The following is a 22713-nucleotide window of genomic DNA, read 5'->3' as shown; positions in this document are numbered from 1 at the left end:
AGGGTGCTGAATAATTTTTTATTGGGTGTACAATTCCTACCTCGGCTGACAATCCCTTCCTCTCAGTCATGGGGAGTGTCATTTAGTGGGCCTACCTTCTTTTATTGATTTAAAAAAATAAACAAAACAAAATACCCGGTATATAAAAATTATTGTTTACCTGTGAACAGATATATGGTAAGCAGAGTGATAAGGAAAAAGTGAATGTAAAAGGGAAATTTATAAAAATGGAATCCAAAGTAAGGAATGAGCTTTGAGAATAGCGAAATATTACAGTAAAAACCCCGAGTACAGGACTAATAAAGCCACAGTGACACTGTTACTTGGTTTCAATCTCTTACTCAGATGTTCATGTCAGCAGGGAGGAACAATTATTCAGAACAACAGATGGCATATTAAACTAACAGAGATTGGCTTATTTAAGCTCATAATAAATTAGTTCAAGTAAAATAACCATGCAGTACTTATATACTTTCAGTAAATTTAGTTGTTTATTTAAAGTGTCAATACATGAAGGTAAGGTTCTAGATCAGGGATAGCCAGACTTTCTTGTAACTGGATCTACATTTTGCATGGTTATCCAAACATGATCTACCAACAAAATTTTTCCTACCCTTCAGCAGTTAATGGGAAGATTTTGAGTGCTAAGAGAGTTGTGCAACGAGCTTGCCGAGCCCCTGAAAATCCTGTTTTGTAAATGCCTGGATGAACAAAAGGTCCCCAGTGAATGGAAAGTGGCTTATGTGAGTCCTATCTACAAGAAGGGCGATCGTCACTCCACGAACAACTATACACCGGTGAGCCTGACCAGCATAATATGTAAAGTACTTGAGAGTATTATCAGAGATGCCGCAATGGAACATCTAATACGAAACAACCTTGTAAAAGATTGCCAACACGGTTTTATGCCGGGGCGCTCCTGCTTAACACAATTGCTCAAGGTATTGAATATTTGGACCCATATTGTGGAACGGGGTGGTAATATCGACAATATTTACCTAGATTCTGCCAAGACTTTTGACAGTGTACCCCACGAAAGGCTGAAAATCAAACTGGAAGGGTACGGAATTCGGGGAAATGTCCTAGCATGGATAGAAGACTTTCTACATGACCGCAAGGAGTGCGTGGTGATTAATGGCACGAAATCGTCATCTGTACCTGTCACAAGTGGGGTACCACAGGGCAGTGTATTAGGCCTGCTGTTGTTTGTTTGTTTCATAAATGACATGCCTGATGTTGTACACTCCTCCATACAAATGTATACCGATGACGCCAAGTAGTAGGTAGTAGGCAACTACCAAACAGGGAGGTACTACTGCCTGGGAAGATATTGGAAGCATAATGTGTTGTCTAATGGTAGACCCTGTTGCCATATGGCATCACGAAAATTGTGACCAAGTCCCAGGTTGCTGATCTGACTTTCTACTTCATTTACATGCAAATGCAGGGTCTCAATTGTTTCTCTTACCATTGACAACACAACATACATATATCGTTTCTCACTTTTGATCTTTTTTTCATTTTTGTATTTATAGTTCTCTATTATTAATATTATTATTATTACAGTTACTGTATTATTATCATTATTTTATTATTTTATTTTTGTTTGTTTTATCATAAATTTTATTTATTATGAATTATTATGACTATTATTTATTTTTATTATTATTATTATTATTATTATTATTATTATTATTATTATTATTATTATTATTACATTTTCGCCCCCCAGGCCCTGATGTGGGTCAGTGACCTGTGTCCGGGTGGGCTAATCCCCATAAAAAAAAAAAAAAATTTCGGGAAATTACGAACCAAGCGGACTGTGAAGAAATGCAGAAGGATCTCTGTGGGCTCCAGGAATGATCGAAGAAATGGCTGCTGAGATTCAATGTCACAAAGTGTAAGAGGATGCACCTGGGACGTACCAACGGTAAGGAGGCGTATCATATGTCCCAACGGGATGAAGAAACTGCACCAGTTGAGACTGTATGTGAGAAGGAACTAGGTGTGTATGTTGACAATGAGCTGAAGTTCTCGGGCCATTGCGAGAAGAAGGTAAATCAGGTAAATAAATTATTGGGTCTTATAAGAAGGTCGTTCAGATATCTAGACGGTCCGTCCCACGTAACAATCTTCAGGAGTGAAGTGCTTCCCCATCTGGAGTACTGTCACCCCATCTGGTCCCCGAGATATGCTAGCGACTGTAAGTTGGTTGAAAATGTTCAAAGGAGGGCCACCAGACTGGTGCCTGCACTTCGGCACCTCAGCTACCCTGAGAGATTGGAGCACCTGAACTTGCCTAGCTTATACTACAGACGGGCAAGGGGGGACCTAGATGAAGTGCACAAGCATCTCGGGGCACTACTCAGACGAGTGTCCTTACTTGGAGCCGGCGGACGCTCGCCCCACAAGGGGTGGGGGTCACAGCTCAAGATTAAAGAAGCCGCAAGTCCAGAAAACTGTGAGGGCAAACTTTTTCTGAGTGAGGGTTGTAAACTCTTGGAACAATCTACCAGTGTGTGTTGTGACGGCACCGAGTGTGAGCTCTTTCAAGACAAGACTTGACCAACACTGGAGCGGGTTCAGATACATTCAGGAGCCGGTGCATGCCCAGTATTTGCCAAGAGTGCGTGAGAGACGTGACCGATCGCCCAGGCGGCTAGCGAGCCGACCTTTTGGTGAAGAGGATAAATGAAAAGGAAAAGTAATCAGAGACGTGACCGATCGCCTAAGTGGCTAACGAGCCGATCAGTGGCGATGAGGATAAAATATATATATAAAAATATATGGCATGAGAGAAGAGGCACGTCTGCAACAAGTAATACCCAAACATGGACCGAGTGCACTGCAGCTTTGTTGTGATGTGGGTGGAACCACATGGCCCACGCCGCATTGCTTCGCCAACGATGACAAAAATAGGGTAGAAAATTTAACCCCCAAAAATAAAGATTCTTGTTGTTCCTCAGGTGGACTGGTACTCAGGGGTTATACTATATTTATGTTAATGAAAAATCTTATGAAGAAAAGGTAACGCTAACAGGAGATGATGACTTTGCTCAAGGGACACGGGCACCGGTAGAAATAAATAATGTATATAAATAAATGTATGTGTGTAAATGTGTGAGTGTGTGTGCATCATTTTAATTACAACCACTTTGCACTTGAGTAGGGAAAACAGGAAGAGGCTTGAAAGAAACTGAGAACATAAGATGCTCACGCACACACAAAATGCCCTTACCAAAATAAACTTCAATACTCCATACTCTGAAAGAGAAAAAAAATAATTACCTTAGCATTAGAAGAGAGGTCCTGGTTGAAACGCTGCAATGCTTCGACGCGTTTATCAGGACCCATCCGCATGTACTTACTTAGATCCTTCATCATATTAAAGTCTGACTTCATGATGTCTGTCAGTCCTGTCAGAGCACACAATTCTGGCACAAGGTAAATATTTCCTAAACCTCTTCTTAAATCTCTCTTCTTAGGTTTTGACATGAGCATTGGCTGCTTTACATCTTTGATCCTAACTTGGTAATTCTGTTGGAAGCAAATATAAAATAAAAATTAGCAAAATAAAATTTTAGGTACGACACCCCCCCTCCTCCCCTTTTTTTTTTTTTTAACAGGGATTAGCCCACCTGAGCACAGGTCATTGACCCACATCAGGGCCTAGGTGGGGAAAAAAATAAATAATATAATTAGAAATAAATAAAAATTATAATAAAAATGAAAATAAAATAAACATAATACAAAAATTGAAAATAATTAATCATGAGCAAGAAACGATACACAGTATGCATGTTTGTGTTGGCGATAGTAAGAGAAACAATTGAGACCCTGCAAGTGTGTGTAAATGAGGCAGAAAGTCAGATCAGAAACCTGGAACTTGGTCACAACTTTTGTGATGTAGTAGGTAGTAGGCAGCTACCAAACAGGGAGGCACTACCGCCTGGGAAGATATTGGAAGCATAATGTGTTGTCTATTGGTAGACCCTGCTGCTATATGGCATTACGAAAATTGTGACCAAGTCCCAAGTTGCTGATCTAGCTTTCTACCTCATTTACACACAATTGCAGGGTCTCAACTGTCTCTCTTACTATTGACAACACCACAACTAAAACCGTACTCATTCTTTATCTGTTTTATTCATTCTATTTTATTCTCCTATGTCAGTTGATATTAATACTGAAGCGGGGCCTTCTCGGATGGGTCCCACTGGTCGGGAAGGTTGTGGACCCCAGGGCCGACCTGATCATCATCAAGCTACTGGGGCCTCAACTGACGCCACTATGTTGCTGGAGGATCGGCTTTTTTCACACTTCATTTTTCCAACATTCGCGGGCTGAGATCCAATTTTTCTTCTGTGGAGCACCATCTATCAACCTCTTCCCCCGACCTCTTACTACTCTCCGAACTTCAACTGACCAAAGCAGCTTCACCCAAACCTTTTCAAGTCTCTAACTACAACCTTTATACCTACTTCCGTTCTAAGGGAGGTGTATGCGCCTACTGCAATACACGTACACCTATAGCCCGACTCACGGATCTTGAATCTCCCCTTTATGATGTCATCTGGCTCAAAATATCTCTACCTACTGTGACTATTTTTCTTTGTTTCTTATACTGTTCTCCCAATTCTACCAACTACTTCGAACTCCTTGACTATCTCACTTCTTGCCATGAGTCGTTGCTATCCACACATCCCTACACCGAGATCCTCTACCTAGGAGATTTCAATGTACATCACAACATCACAGAGAGTGGCTTGGCTCTGCAAGGGATGACCCAGGTGGAGCTGAGGCACTCTCTTTTTCCTTACTTAATGATTTGGAACAAATAATCAAACACCCTGCACGCGTTCCTGATCGACACAATCAACTTGCTAACATTCATTATCTTTGTTTTACCTCTAACCCCTCACACTATTCATACTCAATTTTTGCCCCCTTAGGGTCTTCTGATCACAACCTTATTTCTATTAAATCAAACTGGGCACAACCACCTCCCCCACCCCCCTCTAAACGTCAACTATGGCATTATAGGAGGGCAAGCTGGCAATCCTTGCGAGAATTCTTCACCGACTTTCCTTGGGATGAATGTTGCTTTTCCACTCGGGATGCCTCGGTATGTGCTGACAGCATTGCTGGGGTTATACAGGGCGGTATGAGTGCATTTATCCCATCTTCTACCATAACTTTCACATTACAATCATGGTTTGATCACTCCTGCTCTCTTGCTTGCAGGGTGAGATAGGGCATATCAAGCTATAAAACTATCTCCTTCTCCTATTACCCACACCTCTTTCATTACTTCTAGGAATCGTTGTAAGGCTATTCTTCGTAGGGCCAAGCGGAATTTTATTAAAAGAAAGACCGCTGTCCTGACTAATTCTTCCTCTAGTAAATCCTTCTGGTCCTTAACTAAAATCATCTGTAACAACTTCTGCATGCCTTCTTTTCCTCCCCTCTTCCATCCCAATAACTCTATAGCCAACTCTCCCACTGACAAAGCCAACCTCTTTGGCACCTTATTCTCCTCTAATTCCACCTTAGACGATTCCCACTCTATCCCTCCTACCCCTGCACCTCCTACTGAACCTATGCGCTTTCCTATAATCTCCACTCGCAGGGTTGCCAGTGTGTTATCCAGGTTGGATGTGAGTAAGGTGCATGGACCGGACGGAATACCCCCTCATGTTCTGAGGGAGTGTGCTGAAGCCCTGGCCCCTGTGCTTGCTCGCCTCTTTCGCCTTTGTCTCAAAACCCAAACTTTTCCTTCTTCATGAAAGCATGCCTTCGTTCAGCCCATCCCGAAGAAGGGTGACCATTCTAATCCTTCTAACTATCGCCCCATTGCCCAAACTTCATCCCTCTCTAAGAATTTCGAAACTATCTTGAACTCCCATTTTCTCCGTCACCTTGAATGCCTTTCTCTTTTGTCGGATCACCAGTATGGCTTTCGCCAGGCGAGATCTACTGGAGATCTGCTCTCCTATTGCACCCATCTTTGGTCATCCTCTCTTAGGGATTATGGGGAAACTTTTGTCGTGGCTATCGACATCTCCAAAGCATTTGACAGGGTATGGCACAAGTCTTTGTTATCTAAACTTCCCTCTTTTGGTTTCTCTCCCCCACTTTGTTTTCTCCTCTCTAGCTTCCTTGAGAACCAATCCATGGCAGTTGTTGTCGAGGGATCGATTTCTCGCTCTTTCTCTACCAGTAGTGGCGTCCCACAGGGTTCTATTCTTTCACCAACTCTCTTCCTTCTTTTTATCAATGATTTACTTCACACTACAACTAATTCTATCCATTCTTACACTGATGATTCTACTCTTCACTCTTCCTCACATTTTCCCCTTCCAACTAACTCTCAAACTAGATCTGTCTCTAGAACTGATATCATTACTTCTATCAACGCGGATCTGTGCAGCATCTCTGAATGGGGAGATACAAACTTGGTTAAATTCAATAGTAATAAAACTCAATATTTACCAATTACACTTTGTAAATTAGACGATCTCCCACCAATTATATTTCAAGACGCTATCATCCTCCCAAATTCCGAAATAAATGTTAGGCCTCACCATTTCCTCCAATATGTTCTGGAAATCACACATCCTTAGTATAACTAAAGCTGCCTCCCGAAAGTTGGGAATGCTGCTCTTCTTCTGTCCAACAACAGTGACCCCTCGTTTAACGAACACCTCGGTTAACGAACTGCCTTCCATAAGGATCTTTAATTCGGTTAACGAAAAAAAATTCGGTTAACGAAGTTCTTACGAACCGACCTCAACATGTTTTCGCTTGCACTGACCGGGCAACCAGCTTTAGTATCAGTCCGCCAATACATTAATCGGTTCTAGGGCTTAAATTCCTTACTATTTTAGTAAATATCAAGAAGTTTATACTATTCAATAATTTTAAAAGTTTAATATTAAATTTTCTAGTCATTTTAACAATTATTGAACAAAATTGAAGGTAAAGTGACTAGTTTAATGCGCGGCATCCAGCCTCTTAACACAGCAAACAGGCGTTAGTCTCTCTCTGTTTTCACTGGAGGTAACATCTTGCTTGACTCTCTTCAACTAAACACTTTTTTTCTGTGTTTCCAAGCAAATTATTGGTCATTTTGAAATTTATTTTACATATTGACAATATATAGTGCAGTGCAGTGTTATTTTAAAGAAAATATTCTTTATTTACAGCTAGTTTAACTCTGAAAAATACGTGTTGACATTGTTTGAATCCAGCATGGGGCCCAAGAGATCAAGAAAAGCAATTTCAATCCAAATAAAGCAGGAAATAATAAAAAAACACGAACAAGGCATTAAATCAAATGCGCTATGCAAAGAATATGGCATGTCGGCATCAACTGTGTCGACAATTCTTGCACAAAAAGACAAATTTAAAGAAGTGAACGTGAGAGACAAATCTACAAGAGTGTTTAAAAGTAGATCCCTAATCGTAGAAACTGAGAGGTTACTTATCATCTGGATTAGGGAAAAACAGATGAAAGGTGATTCAGTTTCTGGTGATTTCATTTGTGAAAGAGCCAGGGAGATTTATGAACATTTAAAGGCAGATCAACCTGGTTCTTCAGGAACAGAATTTGAAGATTTTCGGGCTAGCAAAGGCTGGTTCGAAAAATTTAAGAAAAGAAGTGACATTTTAAGTGTTGTTAGGCATGGTGAAGCTGCTAGTGCTGATAAATAAGGGGCAGCAAAGTTTTTAGTTGAATTTAAAAAACTGATGGAAGAAGAAAATTATCTTCCACAGCAAGTGTTCAATGTGGACGAAACTGGGCTGTTCTGGAAAAAGATGCCCAAAAGAACATTCATCACCAAAGATGAAGCCTCTTTACCTGGGCATAAACCCATGAAAGACCGTCTCACTCTATTGCTTGGTGCCAATGCTTCAGGGGATTTCCGACTGAAGCCTATGCTTGTCTACCACTCTAAAAACCCCAGGGTGTTCAAGCAACAGAAAGTGGTAAGAACAAAGCTTGAAGTTTATTGGAAGTCCAACCGTAAGGCATGGGTGACAAGACAGCTCCTTAATGAATGGGCTGTTGATGTGTTTTGCCCCTCTGTCAAGAGCTACCTAACCACCAATAAACTTCCTTTAAAGGCTCTTCTCCTCATGGAAAATGCTCCTGGTCATGACCCTGACCTTGCCAGCAATTTGGAGTATCAATTTGACTTTGTGAAAGTGTTGTTTTTGCCTCCAAACACTACATCAATCATACAGCCAATGGACCAGAATGTAATCAGCAACTTCAAGAAGTTGTACATGAAGAAAATGTTTAGGAGGTGTCATCAGGCAACTTCCACTGATCCTGAACTAACACTGAAACAGTTCTGGAAGACACAATTCAACGTCCTGGAGGCTGTAAAATTGATTGTGTCATCATGGCAAGAAGTCTCCAATAGAACCCTCAATTCTTCATGGAAAGCACTGTGGCCATCAGTAGTCCATGATTTTGAGGGATTTGAGGAAGAAACAGAGTTGGACCAGGAGATTGTGTCCATTGGTCAGTCATTGGGCCTTGAAGTGGAGGAGAAGGATGTGGAAGAGCTTGTGATGTCTCATGAGGAGGAACTTACTCCTGATGACTTGAAGCAACTGGATGAGATGTTACGGGTAGAGGCTGACAGTGGTGAGGAGGAAATTGAAAGTGATGACCATATGTCAGCTAAACAGTTGAAAGATGTGATTTACTACTGGGAGAAGTTCAGGGAACTGGCTTCAAAGCACCCAGAAGTGGAAAAAACTGAACTAACTTTGTGTCATGTTGAGGACTAAGTGGTCTCCTTCTTTAAACATAAGTTAATGGTGAGGAGGACAGGTGCCCCACAGACCACAATTGACACTTTCTTCAGTAAAAGGCAGAAGGAACAAGATGCTAGCCCTCAGCCTTCCACTTCAAGAAGGAGAGAGGATGTTCATGGTGGAGAATCTGTCAGTCCAGAGGTTCCTGACATTTTCATGGAAGGTGACTCACCTTCCAAGAAGCAGTAAAATGCTTCTCTTCCACCTCCACTTCCTTCTCTTCTCCCTTCTCCTCCTCCACCTCCCACTTCAAAAGCACATCATCATCATCATCATCCAGGAGCCTTCTACATACACACCTCAAAGTAAGTAAATTTTTCTATCATTTTTGTTGAAGTTAGGAAATTTTCGGTGAGCTGAAACCAATTACCCAAAAACCCATTGAAACAATGGTTTCGGTTAACGAACAACCTTCTGGAACGGATTGAGTTCGTTAACGGAGGGGTCACTGTATTAGATAGGGTGGAATCAAAGGCATTTTGTCTTATTTACTCTCCTCCTTTCGTCAACAATCTCTCTCCCCTTTCTTTTCGCTGCAATGTTGCTTCACTCTCTCTCTTTTACAGGTACTTTAACGGGCAATGTTCGGTAGATTTGGCATCCTGTGTACCGCCGGCAAGGCCGTGGGTTCGTAACACACGTCTTGCCCACGGTGCCCACCATTTCTCTGTGGATGTCGGTCACACGAGAATAACCCGTTATAGTACCTCCTTCTTTCCTCACACAGCCAAACTGTGGAATGCTCTGCCTTCTTCTGTGTTTCCATGCTCTTACAATCTGTCTCACTTTAAAAAGCTGGTTTTCCGGCATCTTTGTGGTGTAGATTAATACAGTATAACCTTTTTTTTCTGTATTTACAATTTCTTTCCGTTCTTTTTTTTTTCGCCCCCCCAGGCTCCGTTGTGGGTCGTTTGACCTGTGCCCGGGTGGGCTAATGCCGATAAAAAAAATGGCAGCAGGGTCTACCATTAGACAACACGTTATGTACACTGTTCAAGGTAACAACCCGACACATCCTCCTAACAGATATCTAGTTAACCCAAGAACAAAAGAAATAAACTAGACGTATCTAAATAATTAAGAAAATAAATAAATATTAAATAAATACTCTAAATAGATAGATACAACATACATCCATATACTGTATTTTGGCATTTCCAGTTATGACACCTTTCATAGTATGTGGTGACTTACGATGCATTTTATCTTTCCATTTCCAAATTTTGTTTTGTAAGGTCATGTGTTGGGATCTTCACAGATACTTTCAATACTTGCATGGAATAACCAGTTACCTGATAGCAGCTTTCCATGCTGTTCAGTCTCGTGCAGATTCTCTCATCAGGTTCCTAACTCTAATGTCATTTCTTACCTCCTCTCCCTGTGTCCTCCTTGGCCAGCCCCTGGCTTTCTTCCCCTCTACATTTTGGCTAGCACCTCTTGACCAAATTTGTCTCATCCATTCTCTTCACAAATACTGAACTTTAAATACCCAGTTGCCCTCTTAGCCCTAAACAGGGCCTCCTGTCATTCGGTCTCACATTACACATCCACCTCACTATTTCCATTTCAGCTTAGTTAAGTCTACCTATGACATCCTCTGTAACTGTTTCACTGCCATACATCATCACATTTCCTATACCAGTGAAATACAATATTGTATATTCTTTCCAGCCACTTCTAGACTCTTGCAACTGAGTTTGCTTCTGCACAACCTCCAACAATGATCATGTCACCCAGGTAAAAGAACTCATCACCACAAACCAGGGATATATCCCCAATTTTGAGGTTCTCCAGCCTTGCCGTGGACACACAGTTACCTGACATGTACATAACAGTTTAAAAATTTGCTACATCCTGTAGTTTGCCAATTACTCCACTGTACCTCTTGTGCACCCACCTTCAACATTCATTGTCCATTACTGAGTTGCTGCCAACACCTTTCATACAGACAGCACACACAGCCATTTTCCACTTCAAATGCTCAACATAAAATGATTCTCTTACATTCTGTTCCAACTCCCACACTCTCTTAGAATATACATTTTCTTCCTTTCTCTGCACATTTTAAACCACTTGTCACAAGCAAGCAATCTGTGCTGTAAGGTACAATCTTACCCAGCTATAACAGCAGTAACGCACATAACTCTCACCAATATGTCAAGGGTTCGAGCCTCGGCCCAGACACACATGAGAAGGGTGTTATCCAGTGTGACACTACCAAAACACCACAGGTTTCCCGGTCCCCGGTTTCCTCCTGTACTAATACTGGATAGACCACCCAAATGGCTAGTAAGCTGGTAAGTGGCGAATATATATGTATATGTATATATATATATATATATATATATATATATATATATATATATATATATATATATATATGTATATATGTATATATATATATATATATATATATATATATATATATATATATATATATATATATATATATATATATATATATATATATATATATATATATATATATATATATATATATATATATATATATATATATATATATATATATATATATATATATATATATATATATATATATATATATGTGTGTGTGTGTGTGTGTGTGTGTGTGTACATACATACACATATATATACAGTGACCCCTCGGTTAACGAACTCAATCCATTCCAGAAGGTCGTTCGTTAACCAAAAAGTTCGTTAACCGAAACCATTGTTTCAATGGGTTTTTGGGTAATTGGTTCCAGCTCACCGAAAATTTCCTAAATTCAACAAAAATGGTAAAAAAGGCCACTTACTTTGAGGTGTGTCTGTAGAAGGCTCCTGGATGATGATGTGCATTTGAAGTGGGAGGTGGAGGAGAAGGAAGAAGAGAAGGCATTGGGGTGGAAGAGAAGTCACCCCATGGCACCATTTCACCCATAAAATTTTAGTTCTCTTGGTGTATTTCAAGATTATTTTCTTTAAATCAACACTGCACTGCATTATATATTGTCAATATGTAAAATAAATTTCAAAATGACCAATAATTTGCTTGGAAACACAGAAAACAGCATTTAGTTGAAGAGAGTCTCAAGCAAGATGTTACCTCCAGTGAAAACAGTGAGAGACTAATGCCTGTTTGCTGTGTTAAGAGGCTGGATGCCGCGCATTAAACTAGTCACTTTACCTTCAATTATGTTCAATAATTGTTAAAATGACTAAAAAATTAAATATTAAACTTTTAAAATTATTGAATAGTATAAACTTCTTGATATTTACTAAAATAGTAAGGAATTTAAGCCCTAGAACCGATTAATGTATTGGCGGACTGATACTAAAGCTGGTTGCCCGGTCAGTGCAAGCGAAAACATGTTGAGGTCGGTTTGTAAGAAATTCGTTAACCGAATTGAAGATCCTTATGGAAGGCAGTTCGTTAACCGAAATTTCGTTAACCGAGGCGTTCGTTAAACGAGGGGTCACTGTATGTGTGTGTGTATGTATATATATATATATATATATATATATATATATATATATATATATATATATATATATATATATATATATATATATATATATATATATATATATATATATATATATATAAATATATATACAGAGTATATATATATATATATATATATATATATATATATATATATATATATATATATATATATATATATATATATATATATATATATATATATATATATATATATATACAGATTATATAGCCTTGGTCAATTGAACCCAGAGGGTCCCGCGTTAAGTGAAATCCGCGTTAAATGAACAACAGAACATATGGGATTAATTCCAATAGAAACCGGCCCGACCCCCAAACTCCACTTTTTGAAGGCACATACCTATGTTGTAGTAAAAATAACATCTTAATTTTATGATGGTACATGCACACAATTAATACTTAAGAGAAATAGAGAAATACAGTCGCCAAGTTAATGTCCATTCAAATAATGGACTCAACTCCCTCCCCCTCTCACACTACACAGCCGGCTAACAGATGGTCGGTCGGTCCCTCCCTCCCCCCCCCCACCAACCGTCCCAAGGAGATGTGTGGGATAACCTCAAACTAAAGTTAGGAAAATATAATTGACATTGCTGGATTCCTTGTAAGACCAGGAATATTTTGAATATAAATGTCATATATTTTGGACAAAAGATAACAGTTACCTAGAGAAAAATTTTTATCTAAAAATTGTAAGTTTAAAGCAAAATATATGATGTTTATATTCAAAATGATCACCAAATTATAAGAATTCCAGCAATGTAAATTATATTCTGACCGGGTAATTTGTATGAATTTTATGAGCTAAAACAAATATCTTCAGTTAATAAAAAAAAAAATAATCTTCACAACACTATCTGTCAAAGTACCCCACCTTGCCTCCCCCCCTCTTCCAACCGCGCGGTCAGTCCCAACCCTCCCCCCCACCCCCCACCAATCCTCCCTTCCAGAGTTTTTAACATTTAGTATTAAATAATACCTCAGATTAAAGTTAGGATAATATAATTGACATTGCTGGATTCCTTGTAAGACCAGGAATATTTTGAATATAAATGTCATATATTTTTCACAAAAGATACCATAGTTACCTAGAGAAAAATTTTTATCTAAAAATTGTAAGTTTAAAGCAAAATATATGATGTTTATATTCAAAATGATCACCAAATTATAAGAATTCCAGCAATGTAAATTATATTCTGACCGGGTAATTTGTATGAATTTTATGAGCTAAAACAAATATCTTCAGTTAATAAAAAAAAATAATAATTCTTCACACGGTAACAGATGGTCGGTTGGTCCCTCCCTCCCCCCCACCCCCCACCAACCGTCCCAAGGAGATGTGTGGGATAACCACTAAATTTTAATTAATAATACCTCAAACTAAAGTTAGGATAATATAATTGACATTGCTGGATTCCTTGTAAGACCAGGAATATTTTGAATATAAATGTCATATATTTTGGACAAAAGATACCATAGTTACCTAGAGAAAAAATTTTATCTAAAAATTGTAAGTTTAAAGCAAAATATATGATGTTTATATTCAAAATGATCACCAAATTATAAGAATTCCAGCAATGTAAATTATATTCTGGCCTGGTAATTTGTATGAATTTTATGAGCTAAAACAGGCAGTCAGGCAGGGTGGCGGGTGGGGCAAATCTAAAAATAGCGTCTCGGACACTCACCGCGTATATGTGGAAAAAACCCGCGTTAAGTGAAAGTTCAGCTTTGGCAAGGCACCGCGTATATGCGAAAACGCGTTAAGTGAAAGCGCGTTAAGCGGGGTAAAACTGTGTGTGTATATATATATATATATATATATATATATATATATATATATATATATATATATATATATATATATATATATATATATATATATATATATATATATATATATATATATATATATATACACCTAGACCCCCACTTACGACGGGGTTAGGGACCCGAATCCAGGTCGTAAGTCCGACATGGTCGTAAGTCCGACATAGATAAAAAAAATAAAAATAAAAAAATAAAAAAATAAAAAAAATTTAATAAAAAATCTACAATGAAATACAGTACAGTAAAAGTAATGAATAATGATGAATGGATACAGTACAGTGAAAGTAATAAATAATAAGGAATGGATACAGTGTGACTGAGCACTTAACCTTTAATGTAGTCAGCTGAATGCACATGGGGCCCCCATAATTTTCTAATTATACATGGAGACTACATTAACTGGAAACGTTTCGGTATAGAAAATGCGTGTGTCATTTAAAAAAAAAATAATAATTTTTTTTATCTATATCTGAGGCGGTCGTAAGTCCCGACGGTCGTAAGTCCACGTAGTCGTAAGTCGGGGTCTAGGTGTATATATATATATATATATATATATATATATATATATATATATATATATATATATATATATATATATATATATATATATATATATATATATATATATATATATATACATATATATATATACAGTGGGGTATGCTATAACGAACGGATTCTACTACGAATATTCCTATAACGAACGGTTTTACCTATAAAATTGAGAATGCTATAACGAACAAAACTCCTACAACGAACATTATTTAATTTTTTTTTTTTCTAATTTATTGTTTTTTTATTACAAATATTAATGATATTCTTTATTTCAGGGGTTTAGATGCATATTTATGCACTTTTTACAATTTTTACAATTTTATATTATATTTTTCAGTGTTAAGTGGTTGTATTTGGGGGCCTGGAACGGATTAATCCTATAACGAACGAATGCTGTAACGAACAAGGTTCTAGAACCAATTAGATTCGTTATAGCATATCCCCGCAATGTGTGTGTGTGTGTGTATATATATATATATATATATATATATATAAATATGTATATATATATATATGTATGTAATAATATGTATGTATATATATATATATATATATAATAATAATAATATGTATACGGTATATAATAATATGTAATATGCAGTATAATAATAATAATAATATATGTAATAATATAATAATAATAATAATAATAATATGTAATAATATATATATATATATATATATATATATGTATATATGCTATATATATAATATATATATATATATATATATAATAATAATATATATATATATATATATCAACAACAATATATCATAATATATATGCTGCTTCTTAATATATATATATATATATATATATATATATATATATATATAACTAACTATATATATATATATATATAACTATATATATATATATATATATATATATATATATATATATAAGGGCAATTTAGGAGTGTTTCTGACTTTACACGAGGTCCCAGGAATGTAACTCTCGAGTAACTTGCAAGTCTACTGTATATTGGAAAATTTTGATAATTTTGGTAGAAGTGATAAATTTGAAATACAGTCAACCCTCACTTTACGCGGTTAATTCAACCCACGGGGTACCGTGGAAAGTGAGAAACGCGTAAAGTGAACAACATAACATATGGGATTAATTGAAACAGAGACCAGGCCGACCCCCAAACTCCACTTTTTGACGACACACAACTATATTGTAGTAAAAATATTATCTTAACTTTATGATGGTATGCACAAACAATTAATAATTAAGAGAAATATCAATAATATTAGGTTTTCTAACACTTACATTAGTAGAAAAGATGGCTGGGCACACGGGGATGGGGGATTGGTTCCGAGGCAGAGGGCCGATTATTGGCCCTCACCTGTATCACTTGTATCAATTGTATCACTATCCACCATAGAGGCTTGCAGGGCCTCTTTGTCAAACCCCTCAAAGTCCATATATAAGTCCATATCTTCACTATAATTATCACTATCACTGACTTGGGCCGGCTGTGGTGGGTGGCAGGTGAAGAACTCGGTAATGTTTTGATGACTGGGCAACCTTGTGCGCACCATGCTCGCGCAGCTTACACAACATAGCGGATGGCGGGAGAGGGCGGGAGGTTTGAATCCAAAGATGGCGCAGCTCGCCAGCCGCTCTCTGCGTAAAGGGGTACACGCACCGCGGAATGTGAGCATTCCTGTTTCGGCAGGGTACCGCGTAAACGTGGAAACGCGGAATGTGGGACCGCGCAAAGCGAGGGTTGACTGTACTTCCTGCACAATTTCCCTCGTGAAATAATAAACATTATCGCGATATACTGTACAGTATAGGAAAATGTCGATAATTTTGGTAGCCGCGATATAAAAAAAATCGTGATATAAAGTTGCTATATATCCCAACCCTCTGCATGCGATTACTGTATATACATGCAGTCCGGGGGAGGTAAAAGACTCGGGGAATCCAATCAGCTATTTGTAGCTATAGCCGAGAGGCGTGTTTTACGGGCCAGGTTTGCGTGGAAAGGGTATAGTACCATTACTTACCTTTTGATAATAATCTATGTAGGAAATCTCATCTCCCCTGTAAGGAAATTTTGATGATGGAGTCAGATTCCAGTCCACATCATCTACTCTGTATGTTTTATCATTGTAAGTTGTCATTACAATGGCTCCCAGGAGTAGTTTGTCAACTTCCTTTTTCTGTGTTAAATAAATTAACAAAAACCAGTTACAAAAACATAATGTACACACTTCATATAGGATGCAATGTTTAGTGTGTAACTAAAATTAATACTGTATTGCAGGGCATTACAAAATTATGAATAACAAACATGCAAAATTAATAACAAATCTAGGTACTAGACACCATGAATTCTAAAGGAAATATTTAGGAGGGGAGGTGGTAATTATAAAGTACAATAATACTCCTATTATAAAGGAAAACATCAATGAAACGGAAAATAAGAAATATTTGTGATTTCCGGCAATTTTACTTACGTGCACTATTAAAAACATAAATAAAATTTTCGGGACTTTTATGGGTTGACCATGATCACTTTATGGCAGCTCATCATGCAGCTCAGTTTCTTGCAGCCACTAACTCTTAATGTCATTTCTTATAACCTCTTCCTCTGTCACTCTTTGCCTAACCCTGGCTCTCCTCCCCTATAAATTCACTCAATTGGTCTCCTCCATTCATTCTCTCCATATGCCCAACAATGTTACCCTATGTCTGCACAAAACTTTGCCAGTACTCTAAATACCCATTAGTTCTGCAATACAATATCATCCCCACTACTCCAGTCTCCTGCACCATGATGAACACCTTGTGCACTTGTTGCTGAAGCACATCTACCCGGTACACACACACACACTAGTCGTGGAGAGGCACTTCTACATCACTTTCCTCATGGTTTTTAAACACTTTTCCTACTCATTCTTCTGGGTGTCAAGGCAACACTACTGTGGCAAGAAGTCTTTCCAGTAGTGCGGCAGTGGTGCTAGATACTTTGTCCATGATGACAGAAATACTACAGGTGCAGCAGGGGCCACAGCAGGCAAGAAAATTTGCTACGAGTCACAAAAATTCATTCTAGCAGAAATCAGGTGCCAAACTTTAAAATTTTGGCATGGAAAAATCCTGAATCTACAGATGTTTACTGTCTTTGCAGAACCAAAGGCACTTATCTATTTATAGTGGTATAAAATGGTTGGAAACAGAAACAAAAACTTACAGGAAACAAGCAATTACGGATTGAAAATGGGTCTACAGTGAACCCTCCAAGATTCGAGCCCCGTAAATCTCGATTTCAGAAGATTCGGACAAAGTTTTGGGGTTTTGGTAGCTAAGAAGCTTCCCTAAGAAGCATTCCCAAAACAGAGGAAAGATCATTTTGGCCTGTTTAACCAAGATGTCAGAGCGCGGGAATCAGGTGCCCGAAGCAGGAAACAAATAGAGTTCTCAATTGTTGTTTGTGGGAATATTATTTCATTCACTGTACTAATGACACATTTTTTCTTACTATGTTATCATAAGTAAATGCATGGCTTATATCATTTGTTTATCACTGTGACCAACCATCACAGTTTTCAAATTAGACTTTAAGAAATGTATTTCTTCCATAAGTATTTCAATCTTGCGCATGGCAACGGGAGCGAGTAGGTGACCACTAGTTAAGAGTGTCTCTGCTCTTGTAATTCTCCTGGCTACCTGCAATATTTCACTGGATTTACTATTATTATTATTAGTGTTTACTGATATAATAGTGCTTAATACACCTTTTCACATATCCGTTGAGACATTGTTACATAACTATTTGACAAATTTCATAACCGAATGACAGAACACATATCGAATGACAATCTAAAATAATTGTTGGTGGTATGTCATTCTCCAATTGTTACATTCTCAAACTATATGTAGACTGTCGGTTTATTGTTCACGTCTGTCAACTTCATATCTTATGTCAATCACTTCCGTTAGCACAAAAGAACAGTTATTTTAGATTGTCATTCGATATGTGTTCTGTCATTCGGTTATGAAATTTGTCATAAAGTTATGTAACAATGTCTCAACGGATATGTGAAAAGGTGTACTGTAGTGATTAATCATGGCACTGTAGCCAGGTTAGACTATAGTGCATTTTTTCCCACCTGAGAAGAGATGCCCTGTCCCCTCCTCAAGAGTTATAGCTGATTGGCGGTTGCAAATCTGTTTGATTTCGTCCTGAAGTAATGATGTACAGGTGCTCCCCGACTTACGACGGGGGTTAGGGACCCAAATCCAGGTCGTAAGTCTGACATAGATAATAATAAAAAAAAAAAAAAAAAAAAATCTACAATGAAATACAGTACAGTAAAGGTAATAAATAATGAGGAATGGATAGTGTGACTGAGCACTTACCTTTAATGTAGTCAGCTGAATGCACATGGGGCCTCCATAATTTTCTAATTATACATGGAGACTACATTAACTGGAAACGTTTCGGTATAAAAAATGCGTGTGTCATTTGGAAAAAAAAAAAAAAAAAAAAATGGTCACAACTGCGGCGGTCGTAAGTCCCGACGGTCGTAAGTCCAAGCAGTCGTAAGTCGGGGACTACCTGTATTACTAAATGAGTTTATTCATAATCGTTGGGATGACCGTTTCTGACAAGATATTTAGCTAAATTATGTAAAAATACATACATTCATTTTTCAAACACGAGCATGTAGGAAGTTGATTAGAAATCAGATATATGAATTAACTGTTAACTCTGGTTCCAAATTCACGCTTTTGGAGGAAGCAGTCAACCCTCGTTAATTTGGACTAATAGGGAGGGAAGGGTGTCCGTTTTAGCCGATTGTCCGAATTAACCGATTTAGGAGTTAATATTGCATTATATTTCAAAGTCATTGTTTTCGTCACGATTTTATCCCACTTTCCACTGTAATACGTACGTCACTTCAGCAAAAATATTACATTTCCATGAATGTATTATATCAATCACAGTATGAATATAATATCATTGTAATATAACAGTATTTTAACCGAAAACTAGTAAAAAAACGAATAACATCTCAAGAACATCAGAAGCTTAGGTAAAGTCTTTTGTTTTTGTCATGTACAGTTAACCCTCACTTTACGCGGTTAATGTAACCCGGAGGGTACCGCGGAAAGCGCGAAACACGTAAAGTGAATAACATAACATATGGGATTAATTGAAATGGAGTCCAGGCCGATCCCCAAACTCCACTTTTTGACAACACATAACTATGTTGTAGTAAAAATAACATCTTAATTTTATGATGGTACATGCACACAATTAATACTTAAGAGAAATAGAGAAATACAGTCGCCAAGTTAATGACCATTCAAATAATGGACACACTCCCTCCTCCTCTTCTCACACTACACTGCTGGCTCTTCCCTCTGAGAAATTTTGGGGGGAAAACAGGGAATAGTAATAAATAATACCTCAAACTAAAGTTAGGATAATATAATTGACATTGCTGGATTCCTTGTAAGACCAGGAATATTTTGAATATAAATGTCATATATTTTTCACAAAAGATAACATATTTACTCAGATTAAACATTACATCTAAAACTTGTATGTCTAATGCAAAATCTATGATGTTTATATTCAAAATGATCATCAAATTGTAAGAATTCCAGCAATGTAAATTATATTCTGGCCGGGTAATTTGTATGAATTTTATGAGCTAAAACAAATATCTTCAGTTAATAAAAAAAAAAAATATTCTTCACGACACTATCTGTCAATCAAAGTACCCCACCTTGCCTCCCCCCCCTCTTCCAACCGCGCGGTCAGTCCCAACCCTCCCCCCCACCCCCCACCAATCCTCCCTTCAAGAGATGTTGGGTGAAAAAAATAAATTTTAACATTTTGTATTAAATAATACCTCAGATTAAAGTTAGGATAATATAATTGACATTGCTGGATTCCTTGTAAGACCAGGAATATTTTGAATATAAACGTCATATATTTTGCACAAAAGATAACATACTTACTCAGAGTGAACATTTTATCTAAAAATTTTATGTCTAATGCAAAATATATGATGTTTATATTCAAAATGATCATCAAATTGTAAGAATTCCAGCAATGTAAATTATATTCTGGCCGGGAAATTTGTATGAATTTTATGAGCTAAAATAAACATCTTCAGTTAATAAAAAAAAAAATATTCTTCACACAGTAACAGATGGTCGGTCGCCGGTCCCTCCCTCCCTCCCCCCACCAACGTCCCTACTAGATAAATGTGTGGGAATACCAGACTGTTTACCTTTTTAGTAATAAATAATAAATCAGACTAAAGTTAGGATAATATAATTGACATTGCTGGATTCCTTGTAAGACCAGGAATATTTTGAATATAAATATCATATATTTTGCACAAAAGATAACATATTTACTCAAGAGTAAACATTACATCTAAAATTTGTATGTCTAATGCAAAATCTATGATGTTTATATTCAAAATGATCATCAAATTGTAAGAATTCCAGCAATGTAAATTATATTCTGGCCGGATAATTTGTATGAATTTTATGAGCTAAATTAAAATAATTATACTTCACCCGTGTAAAGGGGTACACCCACCGCGGAATGTGAGCATCCTGGGTTCTGGCAGGGCACCGCGTAAACGTGGAAACGCGGAATGTGGGACCGCGTAAAGTGAGGGTTGACTGTATTTTATCCTATTTTACATTGAAATACATCACGTTTCAGCAAAACTACTATTTATTTCCGAGAATATATTCATTCAGGCGCAGTTTAGGTAAAATATACATGTGATGTAACAGTTTTTTAACTGATAACGATTCGAAAAACACGTACCCTCTAGCCCTGTTCAAGGAGAGGACTGGGAGAAGCTGTTTGGTGCTGCAGACGACAAGGAAAATGATTTGGATGGATTTTAATGAAAATATTCAGAAATATGGTATCGTAGTATTTATTCAAGTCAATTAGGATAGAATATTATTGTAATACAACAGTTTTTTAACTGAAAACCAATCGAGAAGCGATTACGGTAACATCTTTTGAACGAAAGAAAGCGAAAGTCATTGTTTTCGTCACGATTTTAACCCACTTTCCACTGTAATACGTACGTTATTTCAGCAAAAATATTACATTTCCGTGAATGCATTATATCAAGCACAGTATAAATAGAATACCATTGTAATATAACAGTATTTTAACCAAAAACTATTAAAAAAAACGAGTAACTTCTCTTGAACATGGGAAGGTTCGGTAAAATCACGTTTCAGCAAAACTACTATTTATTTCCGAGAATATATTCATTCAGGCACAGTTAAGGTAAAATATACATGTGATGTAACAGTTTTTTAACTGAAAACGATTCAAAAAACACATGTACTGTCTAGCTGATACTCAACAGCTGGTGGTGCGTCATTGTAAACAATAGGAGGTTGAAGTAGATTACCGGGTATTATATTAAGAGTGAAATATCAAAAAGGTTTTTATTACCGCTATTTTTTGTAGATCAATGAGAACTGTGATACCGTATATGATATGATAAGTTAGCCTGTGCTAAGAACTTCAACATAGACTACTGAAAGCACGTTGTAAGGTAATTTAGCCTATTGTAAGTTGGCGAGCTTCATTTGCTGAAGGAACTGCACAACTTTTCATTACTAATTGGTACATATTTTACGTTTCCATTGTTTACTGGCAGTAAATGGTAAATATTTTTCATGTCTGAAGCTAAAAGTTGCATCCCCCCCCACACTAGTGGTGGAGATGTTACATTTAACCAAAAGGATGCTGGTGTTTTATCCCAGCAGTGGGTGGACCAGCATTTTAGCTTAAGGTCCGCGTAGGTAATATTCCTACAAATCTTTAAAAAAAAAAAAAAAAAAAATTTCGTTCAGATTTTGTCCGAATTATCCGTAATCCGGATTAAAGGGGTCCGAATTAACGAGGGTCGACTGTATACTTATTTTTACCCACAATGAGGCCTACTAAGACAAATTACGTATCAGTAATAATACATTAGGCAAAAACTAACAT

General features: G+C 37.2%; 1 protein-coding gene across 1 annotated transcript in view; it reads right to left on the bottom strand.

Moving 5' to 3' along the window:
- Positions 1 to 22713, bottom strand: part of LOC121871710 (piwi-like protein Siwi) — a 143567-nt gene that overhangs the window by 41315 nt on the left and 79539 nt on the right. The window contains exons 9-10 of the mRNA XM_042374123.1: positions 16721 to 16876; positions 3289 to 3537 (exon numbers count right to left, since the gene is read on the bottom strand). Coding sequence (XP_042230057.1) covers positions 3289 to 3537; positions 16721 to 16876 — 405 coding nt within the window. The remainder of the gene's footprint in view (positions 1 to 3288; positions 3538 to 16720; positions 16877 to 22713) is intronic.

Source organism: Homarus americanus, unplaced genomic scaffold, assembly GCF_018991925.1.
Source record: "Homarus americanus isolate GMGI-L3 unplaced genomic scaffold, GMGI_Hamer_2.0 scaffold39675, whole genome shotgun sequence".
NCBI lineage: Eukaryota > Metazoa > Arthropoda > Malacostraca > Decapoda > Nephropidae > Homarus > Homarus americanus.
The sequence above is the reverse complement of the archived record's forward strand: the minus strand, read 5'-3'. Positions and strand labels throughout refer to the sequence as shown.